Genomic DNA, 18,679 nt, shown 5'->3' with positions numbered 1-18,679 from the left:
AAATATCTTCTTAGTGGTCTCAGGTGAGAAACAAAAATTAATCTGATATATTTTATCCAGGCCGCACAAAAGACCCTAAACGAGAAACTGGCCCAACTTGCCCGCGTGGAGGCAAATTTAGCAGCGATACAAAAGGTTTTGGATAAACAAATGAAGGAATATGAGTGAGTAAAATATGATAATTGTATTTTTATATGACTATGCTAGGGGTCTTCTACAGATAGATGATCATCTGCCAGGTCATCTACAGAGAGATTTAATAAGGGATTAATTGTACCTCCACCGAACGAGGGTACATAACCTTTGATACGATCAAAAATGTCCCTCATCGAAATAACGGCTTTAGACCTCACGTATGTGTGGACGAAATCCGTTTCAGAGAATTTGAATCGATTTAGCCTGTTCAGCTGGCTGCTGCGTACAATAATTCTCGATCGAATCAACCGAAATGGCTCCAAAATTCCCACTTCGTAATATTTTGCCCAAACATATATTCTGAAGCTCGTACTCTATTTCAAGTATTTTCACTCCCACTCGTTTTTTTCTGGCAAAACTCGGACTCTTCACATTTCACTCGCGAGTAATAACGATCAAGTCTGAAATATGCTTCGCGAGTGACGAGTAAAAATAGAGTATACTCGATTTATTTTTTCTACTCGCGCGATTATTCCCACTCGAACTCGCTCGAATTTCACTCGCGAGTAGAATTCGAGCGAGTATTTCGGAGCTCTGCTCAGAAGTATTCCGATTGGTGTCGACTCGTTTGACGATGTCTGCTCGCACGTAGTATTGCTGATATCTGCTGGAAAGTATCTGGATAATGATGTCTTGGAGTTAATCGGTTGGTCTACTTTCGGCTCGAAAGTATAGGTCTTGATGTCGTCCGTCGGCTGGTGTTCGACTTGCGTATGTTCTTTGTGGTATCAAGCCGACTCGTTTTGGTAAACTAAGCACAAAAGTCTTCTCATCGGCTCTGTGGTAACCTTGTTGTTAGACTCGTCACGAAGATAGTAGTTTTGGGGGGTTGCATTCGGCTTAATCGCTCGTTCAATGTCAATCGGGTTGTTCATCTACTTGTTTTGTTGATTCGAAGTAATTACTTCAGAAGTTCCCGCATTGATGTCGGCTCAGAAGTATTCGTGTAGGATGCACTGGGTTAAAAAATATTCGCCTTCATGTCGTCTCGGAAGTATTTGGTTTGATGTTGGGTCGGAGATAATTTGGGTGGCTTGTTTTCGTTTAGTAGCAGCTGGCAGGGTTTGTGAGACTTGCTATGAGCTAGGAGTGCTGACCAACTGATGGCCTTCTGTAAAAGAGGGCCTTTTGTATGTCTTCTTTATATAGATTACCATCTGGCCTTCTGTAAATAGATGACCATCTGTTGGGCTTTAGTACAAAGAGTCTCATCTAAAAATTTTCGTTATATAGAGGTATTCTGTAAACAAGGGACCTGTTGATGGCCTTCTGTTCATTGAGGACTTTCTGATGGTCTTCTTTACAAGGAGGGCCTTATAATAGTCTTTTGTACATGGAGGAACTTCTGATGCTCTTCTGCGCGAAGAAATACTTCTGGACCTTCCGATAGTCTTCTTTACATATAGAATCTTCTGATAGACTGCTGTAACTAGAGGACCTTCTGGTGCTCTTCTGTACAAAGAACCCCTTCAGAAGGTTTTCTGTAAAAAGGGGATCTGTTGATGCCATTCCATCCTAGGTAATGACCAGAGGGGTACAGCGCTGGCCGCCCAAATTGATAGCTTCACGTTTTGCTCGGTGAAGAAAGACGATCCTACGAGGATATTAGGAGATTGCCACAGCACGCCAGATATCACCATTGTGGCACGACGTCTGACGTATCCTAGCAACCCGTCATTTCCCTTGGCTCAGGCTACCTTCCTATCATCGTCTCAGTAAAGAGACCACCCGACTTCATAAACTATAAACGCCGTAATTTCTGAACTGAACTGGAAAAGCAAATTCGCAAAGGTTCAAAGAATTTACCAATCACCACTTCAGAGATCTACCCATTATGGAACATCATCACTGCAGCAGCCGCTCACTACATAGCTGCTGGTAGAATACCCGAAATCAGACCAAATTTCCCAGAAGAGGCGACGAGACTAGCAAATGAGCGTGATAAGCTTCGTATTTCGAAACTTGAAGACCCAAGAGTTCGAAAACTTTCTCTTGAAGTTAACAGGCTAGTGGGCGAACATAAGGGAGAAAAGTGGCAAAATTGCAACGATGGTACAGGATTAAGTAAATTGTGGACAACGGTTAAATCACTCTCGAATCCGAGGAAGAGTGATAATAGAACGGCAGTTACTTTCAACGGCATAATAGTGGCAGATCCGAAGAGGTGCGCATAATATTTTAAGTGACAATGTTTGGAGCACCTATGGAGTGATAGGCGAAGAGGAGTGTGCTACGCGGTATAAGAAGAACAGAGGAGAATCGTACAGGCCGTTTTTAGAGTGAAACGGGGAGTGCCTCTAGGCGGGGTGAAATCTTCGGAACTCTCTACTTTTGAAATTCCATATCCTTGACGTAGGATCCTATCGTTGTTTACCTATGTGCTAGGTTAGATGTCTACATAACTGAGCTAGTGCAGTTCTTCCATCTGAGGAATATGAAAATATCCGCTGCTGAAATGAGAATCCCACCGAACATATTGGTCGATGGTGTACTGATTCCGATCACTAACTACCCCAAAATAATGGGTGTTACGTTTTAAGTCGACCACGAAAGTCAAAGCTATTTGCGATAAGATTAAAAGTAGAAACATGGTCCTCAAGATGCTAATCGGCAGCACCTGTGTTGCTGACAAAAAACCTTGTTGAGCACTTACAAAGCATTAGACCTGTCTGTGGTAAGCTATGCTGCGCCAGTGTGATATGCAAATGTTAGCTCTGCGCAGTGGAAGAATATTCAAGCCTACCAGAATTCCGCCCTGAGGACTACAACAGTGTGCCTCCTCCTCCTCAACTTAACTTGATGTTGTCGATGCAGTACTTGCTTGGGTGTAATCACAGTGAACATCACGGTCACGATTTAATGGACAGGCTTCCCCTACCCATGCACATCAGGACAGATCTTCATGATCTAGAGAGAGAGAGAGGTCCAAAGGTACAAACGAGTACCTCTAGATCAATGGTGAGCAAAATAGGAAAAGATAATATTTAAGGGAGAATTATTATTTAATTTTTTTGTTGTTTCATTACATATTTCAAAATTTTTAAGCATTAATGTTGTCTAAAATCGTTGTACAAATGGATTTTTAAAGAATTACAAAAAATACTTAAATGCCCAAGAGTTGTAGAATTAATTAAATTAAGAGTATTTTAGAGCATCCACCAATGGATGGCCGTGCACACGGCTGCTCTAGATCAAGGAGCATATTTTCGTTGCTACAACAACAAAATAGAAGACATTCTAATGGTCTTTTTTTCTGGTGGTGTTTTATAAAGAGACAACCTGTTGATGACCTTTTGTACATAGACCAACTTCTGATGGTCTTATGTAGATAGATCTTCTTTCTTTTCTTTTTTTGTGAACGAAACTCGAAATACTTTGGCAGAGTGGCATAACAGCAGTGCTAGACTTTAGCTCACTGAATTAACCGCATTTCTCTATAAACGGGCTGTTCGTAGCTAATCACTAGGAGATTGCTAAGAGTTTGGAACGTACTAAGGCACAAAGGTAACTTGCCGAGAGCGGGAAACATGCTAAACCCTAGGAACTTACCAAGAGCATGGAGCGTTGCTAATTGCAGGATCGACGACTTTTTTATAATGAGATCCAGTTACTGAAACTGCAGGTGAGCCACAAGTCTACATCACTCGTACCTTGTCGCTGTCGGCATTCGACGACTTCGGTCAGAAAAATGAAAGCATATGTATAATCGTGCGGTACTACAAAGCGAATGAGAATTATTTCTCACATAAATACATCTAAGTTAACTATATGTTAGGTATGAGGATCTTTTCTGTAATTTGCCAACCATATCACGTAGAAACCTTATGAGGTTAATATTAATATGACGAGAGAACAAATGATAAATGTACACGGTGCTCTTGAAGCAACTTTAAATGGAAGGTGCTTACACCTGGGAAGTTTTTGCCGATTCTGGAACTACAGTGTTCATAGATGAGAAAAATCAAAAAAAAAAAAAAATCGTCGGAGCGTTTTTTTAATTAATCGCGGTCAAAGTTCACATTTTAAGTGTTTTTTGTAGGTCTTCACGATTTTGCTTGGAAGCCGCAAGTTCTACCGAAATTGGACTAAAGAAAATGTTGTAGCCATGAAAAGTCCCTACAAGATTGACCTTAATGATAATTTCATAGGTTTTACCGTTATTGAGATATAGAAATTCAAATTGGGACAATGACTGTATCGTATAAAACAAGTTCATACATGATGCGCCTTAACTAACTTTAAGTGAAAAACCTTTGCATCTGGGAAGTTTTTGCGGATTTTGAAACGGCAATGTTCATAGGTGAGAAAAATCCAAAAACAAGAAAAAATCCCTGGAGGAATTTTTAAATAAATCGAGGTCAAAATTCACATTTTTAGGTTTATTTTAGGTTTTCGCGGTTTTGCTTGAAAACCGCAAGTCCTATCGAAAGAAAATGTTGTACCTGTGAAAATTCTCTAGAGGATTGACCGTTATGATTTGTTCATAGGTTTTACCATTTTTGAGATATATAGAAGTTCAGGTCACATTTTTCCCTTTTTTTAGGGTTTCACGATTTGCTTCAAAACGGGACTAGAGAGAATCTTTTATCTGTGAAAATTCTCCACAAGATTGGCTTTCGCAATTTTTTCCTAGGTTTTACCATTTTCGAGATATAAGTTGGGAAATTGCAGTTTTATAAGGAGGCGATATAGTCAAAGCATTATGCCAATTTGAACTTCTATATCTCAATAACGGTAAGACCTATGAAATTATTATAAAGGTCAATCATGTAGAAAATTTTTATAGCTACAACATTTTCTTTAGTCCCATTTCGATAGGACTTGCGGTTTCCAAGCAAAATCGTGAAAACCTAAAAAAACCCTAAAAATGTCAACTTGAATCGCGATTTATTCAAAAAGCGCTCCGGCGATTTTCTGACATAATGTCCCAGAAAAAAAATCCTACGGTGAATAACTCAAATGGCAGGTTGACTTGGATCATGTCAGATCCAGTTCCAAGGCTGACTATATCGATCCATTCCTTCATGACTACACCATTTTAATTTTTTTCTAAGGGAGGGCAATACTTCCTGGGGTAATACCCAAATGGTAAATACTCATTGAAATGGGTACATTGGGTACAAATGTGTAAAGTATTTACCCAATATGTGGGTATAAACTACAGGAACTAAAATCATTCAATTAGATGCGAAAACGCTGTGTTTTAGCAAATTTTAACTGACTATGAATGAAATTACCTTCTTTGCATACGAGGCAAGTTAAAATATAACCAATTTTGGTTAATATTTTGGTAAATCTCTCACATATTGTGGCAGCATAATTTTGATATTTGAGAGCATTTAGAGTGGTTAGTCCGCGTGGTTAAACCGTTTATCTGGTATTCTTTTTGATTTTCTGTTTGACAGAAAAACAAAATTTTGATTTCAGAATAAAATTTTATTTACCCAAATAAACACCCAACAAGTAAAAAAGTATCAGTCGGCTTTGCCGACAGAGATATACCCTCAGCCTGTGTATATTGAAACAATTTTTTCCCCAAAAAACTTATGTATTTAGGGGGTTTTAAAAATGTTGGGCGTTTGAACCGACAAAAATGTTGAATCAGAAGATCAAAAGTTTTGCGGAGGAGATACTAAAAGGAATGGATAGACATTGACCATTATGGAAGTGGATCTCCGGCCACTACATATGGTGCCTATGGGGTTTTTACACCATTCGGGTTGTTTTCTCAAGAAGTATGGACTTGCCGCTGAAAAAAAAAAAACTTTTACCATCGTAATTTATGCAGCGAATGCAAGTTGCTTCAGCAAAAATAAAAGTGATTCGATATCAGGTCTTAAAGTGAACTTATACGAAATTTTGTGTGGGAGGTACTGGACGAAGTGGACAAATATAATACTTATTTGAACCTGATCTATATCTGGTAGATATATTAGGATGTGTAGAGTATGGACAAGATCGGCCACTCCCTTCAAGAGTTATCGTACGAACAATTATTCCGAGCATTTTTGAACTTTTGTGGGGGAGGTACTTGAAGGAGTGGACCGATATGGCTTATCTGCGAACTTAAGCTATGCTTGGACAAAATATTACTAAGGCTAAATGTTGGACCGAGTCGGCAGATCCGTTCTAGAGTTATCTTGCGCTCCAACCACCTCACACGGTGTCATAGGGGTTTTTTTGCCACTTTCATGCTATTTTCTCAGGAAGTATGGACTTGCCCCTAATGAAACTTGTACCCTCGTATTGGGGGCAGTGAGTACAAGTTGTTGCAACAAAAATCAAAGCGATTCGAGAGATGACCCTAAACTGAACTTTTCCGAAATTTTGTGTGGGAGATACCCGAAGAAATGGACCGATTGAGTCCATATTGAAACCTTATCTAAGTCTGGTACACATTTCCGGATGTGCAAAGTATGGACCAAATCGGTTACTCCCTTCAAGAGATATCGTGCGCACAAAATTTCCGAATATTTTCGAACTTTTGTGTGGGAGGTACCCGAAGGAGTGGACCGATATAGCTCGTCTTCGAACTTAAACTAAGTTTGGGCAAAATATTACGAAAGCCAAAATTTGAACCGAATCGGTTTATCCTTTCGAGAGTTATCGTGCGCTCCAGCCAGCCAGACAGACAGACGAACGGGCATTGCTCAATCGACTCCAAATTGTCTGAATTGTTCGGGTTGATGACGTATCGAAAGTATTGTGGTTGATGTTAAGTGGTTAGTTTGCACTCGGTTCGGATGTATGCTCTTTGGTGTTGCTCATCTGCTGCAGTTGGGTCCGTGTAGGCTCTGAGTGGTTGTTGTTGCTGTAGCAGCATAGAAACCTACGTAGAAGCATAGGTTTGATGCTGGGTTGGCAGCCGCTGGCTACAACACTGCAGTTTCGGGCCAATCCGGCAGAAAAGAACCCGCTGTTGGGTTGAAGTCAGCACAAAAGTGTTAGCATCAGATCTGTGTTCAGCTTTGGCACGAACTTGGGCGATTTGGGTTATTTTATTCGGCTCACATGTCTTTGGAATGTTGGATCGCTCGATGTATATCGCATTGTTGCATGGTAATAATCGGTTGTTGATGTCGTCTAGGAATTACTCGAGTTGGCAGGTGTTCGGCTCAAATATTCCTTAGGTGGTTCTGTTTTGTTTTGTTAAAATCAGCACAACCGTGTAAGTCTCGGTTATGTAGTCACCTTGTGGTTAGACACGGCTCGAAAATAGTCAATTTATGTTGTGGGATTCGGCTCGCAGGTCTTTGGTTTAATTTATCGCTGGATATCTATGTGATTGTTGATGCAGTAATCGCGTGGTTAATGTCAGCTTGAAGTTAATGGCCTCAGAAGTACCCGGGTTGGTGTCGACTAGAAAGTATTCGTGTTCAGGTCTGCTGGAAAGTATCCGGGTAATGGTGTCTTGTTTGCACTCGGCTTGGACGTGTTAGGCTTGATGTTGTCCATCGGCTGATGTTCGACTCGTGTGTGTTCTTTGTGGTAACAAGGCGATTCGTTCTGACAGTTGAGGTCGGCTCGAAATTAATGGACTTGGAATTATCCAGGATGGTCTAAGCTTTAAAAGTATTCTGGTTGATGTAGTGTCTGAAGTATTCTGGTTGATGTCGGTTCTGCGTTCAAAAACCATGCTTTGGAGGTGTCTCAATCAAGCCACTGTAAACAACACAAGCCATGGTCGTATGTCAAACTGTCCTGAGTACGCTTAGGCTAAAAACTGTCAAACTTTCCAAAAAAAAAATGTCATATGACGCCTGGCGACACTGCGTGTTGCCTAGGCCGCAAACTTTTTTAGTTCCCCTCGTAGTCTGGTCTCGAAGATTGTGGATTCTGGATGTTGTTCATACGGGTTTATCAGTCGTTCAATGTCTGTCGTGTTGTTCCTGTCTGTGTGATAGTAATTGCTTGTAAGTAATTGCCTGGAATTGCCGGAAGTTGTCGGTTCGATGTCGACTCGGAAGTATTCGGGTAGGTTGCATTCGGCTCGAAAATATTCGGTTGATTTTGGCTCAAAGTAATTTCCTCGAAATTACCCGGGTTGATGTCGGCTCGTCGGTGTCTGCTAGGTAGTTTAGATTTCGGGGCGGAAGTATTTGGATTGATGTAGTTTCGTAGTTAAACGGATGGTTTGCACTCTGCTTGCTGTCGGCATAAAGATCGGTTGGTAGAAGCTTGCCTTGAGCTAGGCCATCTGCAATGGTCTTTTGATGGTTTTCTGTACATAAAGGACCTTCTGATGGTCTTCAGGGGACCTGTTGATGCTCTTCTTTACAATTTGAAATATTGCCCGAAATGTCATACATCTCTCGTACTAAAGTTGTTGATATTTTAAGGGGTCTTTGTAACAATGCTATAATTTTATTGCCCCTACTTACCTCGATGATGCCTCGAAAGTTCCAACACCTCAGCCCAAGAGACTCTGTTGATTAGTTATGAACCCACCCCTCAACCATACTTTGTCCACCTACGATATTTAATATATTTATTTTTAATTTTACGTCAAGTTTCAGTTTTATTTATGTAATGTTCTCTCTTTCAGAATCCTGCAATCTGAACATGAAGCCTGCACGAAAAAATTGCAACGGGCTCAAGACCTCATATCTGGTCTGGGAGGTGAAAGGACACGTTGGTCTGAGACAGCCAAGCAGCTGGGACGTGTCTATAATACCCTTACCGGTGATGTACTCATATCCTCCGGCGTGGTATCCTACTTGGGACCTTTTACCATTGAATATCGTGTGGATCAGACCCGCAAGTGGGCCGAAAAATGTGCCAGTTTTGGTATTGTGTGCAGTCAAGATTTCCAATTGGTCAATGTATTGGGTGAACCGGTTGAAATACGTAATTGGAATATATGTGGACTGCCGACAGATTCCTTTTCCATTGAGAGTGCCATTATGATGCAGTAAGTACAAAAACAAACACTGAATGCAAAAACAAATTGATATCCTTTGAATACGAAAAACAAAACAAAAATCCCTTTGGGCTTTGGATTGTGTTAAGGGATGGCGAGGCCAATGGAATGGGATAAAAATGTAATATGAGCCATGAGATAACATCAATTACAGGGAGAATACATCAGCGTACGAGAAAAAAAAAACAAATTCACTGCAAATAAGAATGTTTTCAGGCGGTTTTTTGTTTTTGTAGCCTGTCATTATTAAATTTCCCAACGCTAATCCATTTTTACAAAACGTTTTACATCAAAAGCAACATACATAACGAAAAGGGGGTAGTTGGGGGGCGAACCATGTGATGCATGGCAGAGTTAAGCCATTTACCAACCACCACCCCTACCTGCAGAATACACCACTATTTCCACTACTCTTGTTGTCGTTAAGGTTAGACACCTCTTATTTTTTTTTTGCCCGGGCACTCACTCCCAACCCCCACTTCCCATCTATGCTCTTGGTTTTGGCATTTAATTACAGAAGTTTTGCACTCGCTAGAGCCATAGTATTTGTAGCATCATCTTAAACCAACAACATCAACAACAAGAAGAAAAATTAATTACATTTACATTACAAGATATTTTAATTACAGAGCTTCTTAACGTAACGCACAACAAAGGCGATGCAATGCAAGGGTGATGATGCTGGTGGTACACGATGCGATAACAAAGGACCATCACGACCACTATTACGAGAATACTTTTTATTGCTGTTGTAATAGTCGTTGGCGTTGTTGTTTTTGTCACTTTTTTTCTCAATGAGCAGTAATTTAGGTTCATTTTCTATTCAACCTCCTGCGAACCGTCTGTTAGTTTTTCATCCTTTTTGCTTCTGGCACAAATAATAGTTGTTAAATTATTGACATTAAATTTGACATAAAAACAGTAAACTAATAACATTAATGACATGGTGGCAGTCTCTTTGACCAGAGATGAAAAGTCGAATTCCTAGCGAAATAATGTTGAGATTAATTCCGCAAAGGACTATTTTTAATGAATATTTTGCAAACTGGATTTTTTAAAGAATATTTTTGAATCACCAACAGACGGGGATTTTTTAAAGAATATGTTTCAAGGACCATCATATCAACAGACGAGGATTTTTTAAGGATGGATTTTTTTGTTGGTCTAAAGGTCCCACAAAACATTTTCTTTAAAAAATCCACGTTTGTTGGTCTAAAGGTCCCACAAAACATTTTCTTTAAAAAATCCACGTTTGTTGGTCTAAAGGTCCCACAAAACATTTTCTTTAAAAAATCCACGTTTGTTGGTCTAAAGGTCCCACAAAACATTTTCTTTAAAAAATCGACGTTTGTTGGTCTAAAGGTCCCACAAAACATTTTCTTTAAAAAATCCACGTTTGTTGGTCTAAAGGTCCCACAAAACATTTTCTTTAAAAAATCCACGTTTGTTGGTCTAAAGGTCCCACAAAACATTTTCTTTAAAAAATCCACGTTTGTTGGTCTAAAGGTCCCACAAAACATTTTCTTTAAAAAATCCACGTTTGTTGGTCTAAAGGTCCCACAAAACATTTTCTTTAAAAAATCCACGTTTGTTGGTCTAAAGGTCCCACAAAACATTTTCTTTAAAAAATCCACGTTTGTTGGTCTAAAGGTCCCACAAAACATTTTCTTTAAAAAATCCACGTTTGTTGGTCTAAAGGTCCCACAAAACATTTTCTTTAAAAAATCCACGTTTGTTGGTCTAAAGGTCCCACAAAACATTTTCTTTAAAAAATCCACGTTTGTTGGTCTAAAGGTCCCACAAAACATTTTCTTTAAAAAATCCACGTTTGTTGGTCTAAAGGTCCCACAAAACATTTTCTTTAAAAAATCCACTTTTGTTGGTCTAAAGGTCCCACAAAACATTTTCTTTAAAAAATCCACGTTTGTTGGTCTAAAGGTCCCACAAAACATTTTCTTTAAAAAATCCACGTTTGTTGGTCTAAAGGTCCCACAAAACATTTTCTTTAAAAAATCCACTTTTGTTGGTCTAAAGGTCCCACAAAACATTTTCTTTAAAAAATCCACGTTTGTTGGTCTAAAGGTCCCACAAAACATTTTCTTTAAAAAATCCACTTTTGTTGGTCTAAAGGTCCCACAAAACATTTTCTTTAAAAAATCCACGTTTGTTGGTCTAAAGGTCCCACAAAACATTTTCTTTAAAAAATCCACGTTTGTTGGTCTAAAGGTCCCACAAAACATTTTCTTTAAAAAATCCACGTTTGTTGGTCTAAAGGTCCCACAAAACATTTTCTTTAAAAAATCCACGTTTGTTGGTCTAAAGGTCCCACAAAACATTTTCTTTAAAAAATCCACGTTTGTTGGTCTAAAGGTTCCACAAAACATTTTCTTTAAAAAATCCACGTTTGTTGGTCTAAAGGTCCCACAAAACATTTTCTTTAAAAAATCCACGTTTGTTGGTCTAAAGGTCCCACAAAACATTTTCTTTAAAAAATCCACGTTTGTTGGTCTAAAGGTCCCACAAAACATTTTCTTTAAAAAATCCACGTTTGTTGGTCTAAAGGTCCCACAAAACATTTTCTTTAAAAAATCCACGTTTGTTGGTCTAAAGGTCCCACAAAACATTTTCTTTAAAAAATCCACGTTTGTTGGTCTAAAGGTCCCACAAAACATTTTCTTTAAAAAATCCACGTTTGTTGGTCTAAAGGTCCCACAAAACATTTTCTTTAAAAAATCCACGTTTGTTGGTCTAAAGGTCCCACAAAACATTTTCTTTAAAAAATCCACGTTTGTTGGTCTAAAGGTCCCACAAAACATTTTCTTTAAAAAATCCACGTTTGTTGGTCTAAAGGTCCCACAAAACATTTTCTTTAAAAAATCCACGTTTGTTGGTCTAAAGGTCCCACAAAACATTTTCTTTAAAAAATCCACGTTTGTTGGTCTAAAGGTCCCACAAAACATTTTCTTTAAAAATCCACGTTTGTTGGTCTAAAGGTCCCACAAAACATTTTCTTTAAAAAATCCACGTTTGTTGGTCTAAAGGTCCCACAAAACATTTTCTTTAAAAAATCCACGTTTGTTGGCCTAAAGGTCCCACAAAACATTTTCTTTAAAAAATCCACGTTTGTTGGTCTAAAGGTCCCACAAAACATTTTCTTTAAAAAATCCACTTTTGTTGGTCTAAAGGTCCCACAAAACATTTTCTTTAAAAAATCCACGTTTGTTGGTATAAAGGTCCCACAAAACATTTTCTTTAAAAAATCCACGTTTGTTGGTCTAAAGGTCCCACAAAACATTTTCTTTAAAAAATCCACGTTTGTTGGTCTAAAGGTCCCACAAAACATTTTCTTTAAAAAATCCACGTTTGTTGGTCTAAAGGTCCCACAAAACATTTTCTTTAAAAAATCCACGTTTGTTGGTCTAAAGGTCCCACAAAACATTTTCTTTAAAAAATCCACGTTTGTTGGTCTAAAGGTCCCACAAAACATTTTCTTTAAAAAATCCACGTTTGTTGGTCTAAAGGTCCCACAAAACATTTTCTTTAAAAAATCCACGTTTGTTGGTCTAAAGGTCCCACAAAACATTTTCTTTAAAAAATCCACGTTTGTTGGTCTAAAGGTCCCACAAAACATTTTCTTTAAAAAATCCACGTTTGTTGGTCTAAAGGTCCCACAAAACATTTTCTTTAAAAAATCCACGTTTGTTGGTCTAAAGGTCCCACAAAACATTTTCTTTAAAAAATCCACGTTTGTTGGTCTAAAGGTCCCACAAAACATTTTCTTTAAAAAATCCACGTTTGTTGGTCTAAAGGTCCCACAAAACATTTTCTTTAAAAAATCCACGTTTGTTGGTCTAAAGGTCCCACAAAACATTTTCTTTAAAAAATCCACGTTTGTTGGTCTAAAGGTCTCACAAAACATTTTCTTTAAAAAATTCACGTTTGTTGGTCTAAAGGTCCCACAAAACATTTTCTTTAAAAAATCCACGTTTGTTGGTCTAAAGGTCCCACAAAACATTTTCTTTAAAAAATCCACGTTTGTTGGTCTAAAGGTCCCACAAAACATTTTCTTTAAAAATTCCACGTTTGTTGGTCTAAAGGTCCTACAAAACATTTTCTTTAAAAAATCCACGTTTGTTGGTCTAAAGGTCCCACAAAACATTTTCTTTAAAAAAATCCACGTTTGTTGGTCTAAAGGTCCCACAAAACATTTTCTTTAAAAAATCCACGTTTGTTGGTCTAAAGGTCCCACAAAACATTTTCTTTAAAAAATCCACGTTTGTTGGTCTAAAGGTCCCACAAAACATTTTCTTTAAAAAATCCACGTTTGTTGGTCTAAAGGTCCCACAAAACATTTTCTTTAAAAAATCCACGTTTGTTGGTCTAAAGGTCCCACAAAACATTTTCTTTAAAAAATCCACGTTTGTTGGTCTAAAGGTCCCACAAAACATTTTCTTTAAAAAATCCACGTTTGTTGGTCTAAAGGTCCCACAAAACATTTTCTTTAAAAAATCCACGTTTGTTGGTCTAAAGGTCCCACAAAACATTTTCTTTAAAAAATCCACTTTTGTTGGTCTAAAGGTCCCACAAAACATTTTCTTTAAAAAATCCACGTTTGTTGGTCTAAAGGTCCCACAAAACATTTTCTTTAAAAAATCCACGTTTGTTGGTCTAAAGGTCCCACAAAACATTTTCTTTAAAAAATCCACGTTTGTTGGTCTAAAGGTCCCACAAAACATTTTCTTTAAAAAATCCACGTTTGTTGGTCTAAAGGTCCCACAAAACATTTTCTTTAAAAAATCCACGTTTGTTGGTCTAAAGGTCCCACAAAACATTTTCTTTAAAAAATCCACGTTTGTTGGTCTAAAGGTCCCACAAAACATTTTCTTTAAAAAATTCACGTTTGTTGGTCTAAAGGTCCCACAAAACATTTTCTTTAAAAAATCCACGTTTGTTGGTCTAAAGGTCCCACAAAACATTTTCTTTAAAAAATCCACGTTTGTTGGTCTAAAGGTCCCACAAAACATTTTCTTTAAAAATTCCACGTTTGTTGGTCTAAAGGTCCTACAAAACATTTTCTTTAAAAAATCCACGTTTGTTGGTCTAAAGGTCCCACAAAACATTTTCTTTAAAAAATCCACGTTTGTTGGTCTAAAGGTCCCACAAAACATTTTCTTTAAAAAATCCACGTTTGTTGGTCTAAAGGTCCCACAAAACATTTTCTTTAAAAAATCCACGTTTGTTGGTCTAAAGGTCCCACAAAACATTTTCTTTAAAAAATCCACGTTTGTTGGTCTAAAGGTCCCACAAAACATTTTCTTTAAAAAATCCACGTTTGTTGGTCTAAAGGTCCCACAAAACATTTTCTTTAAAAAATCCACGTTTGTTGGTCTAAAGGTCCCACAAAACATTTTCTTTAAAAAATCCACGTTTGTTGGTCTAAAGGTCCCACAAAACATTTTCTTTAAAAAATCCACGTTTGTTGGTCTAAAGGTCCCACAAACATTTTCTTTAAAAAAATCCACTTTTGTTGGTCTAAAGGTCCCACAAAACATTTTCTTTAAAAAATCCACGTTTGTTGGTCTAAAGGTCCCACAAAACATTTTCTTTAAAAAATCCACTTTTGTTGTCTAAAGGTCCCACAAAACATTTTTCTTTAAAAAATCCACGTTTGTTGGTCTAAGGGTCCCACAAAACATTTTCTTTAAAAATCCACGTTTGTTGGTCTAAAGGTCCCACAAAACATTTTCTTTAAAAAATCCACGTTTGTTGGTCTAAAGGTCCCACAAACATTTTCTTTAAAAAATCCACGTTTGTTGGTCTAAAGGTCCACAAAACATTTTCTTTAAAAAATCCACGTTTGTTGGTCTAAAGGTCCCACAAAACATTTTCTTTAAAAAATCCACGTTTGTTGGTCTAAAGGTTCCACAAAACATTTTCTTTAAAAAATCCACGTTTGTTGGTCTAAAGGTCCCACAAAACATTTTCTTTAAAAAATCCACGTTTGTTGGTCTAAAGGTCCCACAAAACATTTTCTTTAAAAAATCCACGTTTGTTGGTCTAAAGGTCCCACAAAACATTTTCTTTAAAAAATCCACGTTTGTTGGTCTAAAGGTCCCAAAACATTTTCTTTAAAAAATCCACGTTTGTTGGTCTAAAGGTCCCACAAAACATTTTCTTTAAAAAATCCACGTTTGTTGGTCTAAAGGTCCCACAAAACATTTTCTTTAAAAAATCCACGTTTGTTGGTCTAAAGGTCCCACAAAACATTTTCTTTAAAAAATCCACGTTTGTTGGTCTAAAGGTCCCACAAAACATTTTCTTTAAAAAATCCACGTTTGTTGGTCTAAAGGTCCCACAAAACATTTTCTTTAAAAAATCCACGTTTGTTGGTCTAAAGGTCCCACAAAACATTTTCTTTAAAAAATCCACGTTTGTTGGTCTAAAGGTCCCACAAAACATTTTCTTTAAAAAATCCACGTTTGTTGGTCTAAAGGTCCCACAAAACATTTTCTTTAAAAATCCACGTTTGTTGGTCTAAAGGTCCCACAAAACATTTTCTTTAAAAAATCCACGTTTGTTGGTCTAAAGGTCCCACAAAACATTTTCTTTAAAAAATCCACGTTTGTTGGCCTAAAGGTCCCACAAAACATTTTCTTTAAAAAATCCACGTTTGTTGGTCTAAAGGTCCCACAAAACATTTTCTTTAAAAAATCCACTTTTGTTGGTCTAAAGGTCCCACAAAACATTTTCTTTAAAAAATCCACGTTTGTTGGTCTAAAGGTCCCACAAAACATTTTCTTTAAAAAATCCACGTTTGTTGGTCTAAAGGTCCTACAAAACATTTTCTTTAAAAATTCCACGTTTGTTGGTCTAAAGGTCCTACAAAACATTTTCTTTAAAAAATCCACGTTTGTTGGTCTAAAGGTCCCACAAAACATTTTCTTTAAAAAAATCCACGTTTGTTGGTCTAAAGGTCCCACAAAACATTTTCTTTAAAAAATCCACGTTTGTTGGTCTAAAGGTCCCACAAAACATTTTCTTTAAAAAATCCACGTTTGTTGGTCTAAAGGTCCCACAAAACATTTTCTTTAAAAAATCCACGTTTGTTTGATGGTCTAAAGGGTCCCACAAACATTTTCTTTAAAAATCCACTGGTATTTTGTTTGTCTAAAGGTCACCACAAAACATTTTCTTTAAAAAATCCACGTTTGTTGGTCTAAAGGTCCCACAAAACATTTTCTTAAAAAATCCACGTTTGTTGGTCTAAAGGTCCCACAAAACATTTTCTTTAAAAAATCCACGTTTGTTGGTCTAAAGGTCCCACAAAACATTTTCTTTAAAAATCCACGTTTGTTGGTCTAAAGGTCCCACAAAACATTTTCTTTAAAAAATCCACGTTTGTTGGTCTAAAGGTCCCACAAAACATTTTCTTTAAAAAATCCACGTTTGTTGGTCTAAAGTCCCACAAATTTTCTTTAAAAAATCCACGTTGTTGGTCTAAAGGTCCCACAAACATTTTCTTTAAAAACTCCCACGTTTGTTGGTCTAAAGGTCCCACAAAACATTTTCTTTAAAAAATCCACGTTTGTTGGTCTAAAGGTCCCACAAAACATTTTCTTTAAAAAATCCACGTTTGTTGGTCTAAAGGTCCCACAAAACATTTTCTTTAAAAAAATCCACGTTTGTTGGTCTAAAGGTCCCACAAAACATTTTCTTTAAAAAATCCACGTTTGTTGGTCTAAAGGTCCCACAAAACATTTTCTTTAAAAAATCCACGTTTGTTGGTCTAAAGGTCCCACAAAACATTTTCTTTAAAAAATCCACGTTTGTTGGTCTAAAGGTCCCACAAAACATTTTCTTTAAAAATCCACGTTTGTTGGTCTAAAGGTCCCACAAAACATTTTCTTTAAAAATCCACGTTTGTTGGTCTAAAGGTCCCACAAAACATTTTCTTTAAAAAATCCACGTTTGTTGGTCTAAAGGTCCCACAAAACATTTTCTTTAAAAAATCCACGTTTGTTGGTCTAAAGGTCCCACAAAACATTTTCTTTAAAAAATCCACGTTTGTTGGTCTAAAGGTCCCACAAAACATTTTCTTTAAAAAATCCACGTTTGTTGGTCTAAAGGTCCCACAAAACATTTTCTTTAAAAAATCCACGTTTGTTGGTCTAAAGGTCCCACAAAACATTTTCTTTAAAAAATCCACGTTTGTTGGTCTAAAGGTCCCACAAAACATTTTCTTTAAAAAATCCACGTTTGTTGGTCTAAAGGTCCCACAAAACATTTTCTTTAAAAAATCCACGTTTGTTGGTCTAAAGGTCCCACAAAACATTTTCTTTAAAAAATCCACGTTTGTTGGTCTAAAGGGTCCCACAAAACATTTTCTTTAAAAAATCCACGTTTGTTGGTCTAAAGGTCCCACAAAACATTTTCTTTAAAAAATCCACGTTTGTTGGTCTAAAGGTCCCACAAAACATTTTCTTTAAAAATCCACGTTTGTTGGTCTAAAGGGTCCCACAAAACATTTTCTTTAAAAAATCCACGTTTGTTGGTCTAAAGGTCCCACAAAACATTTTCTTTAAAAAATCCACGTTTGTTGGTCTAAAGGTCCCACAAAACATTTTCTTTAAAAAATCCACGTTTGTTGGTCTAAAGGTCCCACAAAACATTTTCTTTAAAAAATCCACGTTTGTTGGTCTAAAGGTCCCACAAAACATTTTCTTTAAAAAAATCCACGTTTGTTGGTCTAAAGGTCCCACAAAACATTTTCTTTAAAAAATCCACGTTTGTTGGTCTAAAGGTCCCACAAAACATTTTCTTTAAAAAATCCACGTTTGTTGGTCTAAAGGTCCCACAAAACATTTTCTTTAAAAAATCCACGTTTGTTGGTCTAAAGGTCCCACAAAACATTTTCTTTAAAAAATCCACGTTTGTTGGTCTAAAGGTCCCACAAAACATTTTCTTTAAAAAATCCACGTTTGTTGGTCTAAAGGTCCCACAAAACATTTTCTTTAAAAAATCCACGTTTGTTGGTCTAAAGGTCCCACAAAACATTTTCTTTAAAAAATCCACGTTTGTTGGTCTAAAGGTCCCACAAAACATTTTCTTTAAAAAATCCACGTTTGTTGGTCTAAAGGTCCCACAAAACATTTTCTTTAAAAATCCACGTTTGTTGGTCTAAAGGTCCCACAAAACATTTTCTTTAAAAAATCCACGTTTGTTGGTCTAAAGGTCCCACAAAACATTTTCTTTAAAAAATCCACGTTTGTTGGTCTAAAGGTCCCACAAAACATTTTCTTTAAAAATCCACGTTTGTTGGTCTAAAGGTCCCACAAAACATTTTCTTAAAAAATCCACGTTTGTTGGTCTAAAGGTCCCACAAAACATTTTCTTTAAAAAATCCACTTTTGTTGGTCTAAAGGTCCCACAAAACATTTTCTTTAAAAAATCCACGTTTGTTGGTCTAAAGGTCCCACAAAACATTTTCTTTAAAAAATTCACGTTTGTTGGTCTAAAGGTCCCACAAAACATTTTCTTTAAAAAATCCACGTTTGTTGGTCTAAA

The 18,679-nt window shown here is 37.0% G+C and overlaps 1 protein-coding gene across 1 annotated transcript in view; it reads left to right on the top strand.

Annotated features, from left to right (window-relative positions):
* The window catches only part of Dhc36C (Dynein heavy chain at 36C), a 179,390-nt gene that overhangs the window by 47,164 nt on the left and 113,547 nt on the right, over positions 1-18,679 (top strand). The window contains exons 20-21 of the mRNA XM_073971035.1: positions 61-164; positions 8,741-9,106. Coding sequence (XP_073827136.1) covers positions 61-164; positions 8,741-9,106 — 470 coding nt within the window. The remainder of the gene's footprint in view (positions 1-60; positions 165-8,740; positions 9,107-18,679) is intronic.

Source organism: Musca autumnalis, unplaced genomic scaffold, assembly GCF_047663935.1.
Source record: "Musca autumnalis isolate F117 unplaced genomic scaffold, ASM4766393v1 scaffold_2, whole genome shotgun sequence".
In the NCBI taxonomy this organism is placed as follows: Eukaryota; Metazoa; Arthropoda; class Insecta; order Diptera; family Muscidae; genus Musca; species Musca autumnalis.
The sequence above is the reverse complement of the archived record's forward strand: the minus strand, read 5'-3'. Positions and strand labels throughout refer to the sequence as shown.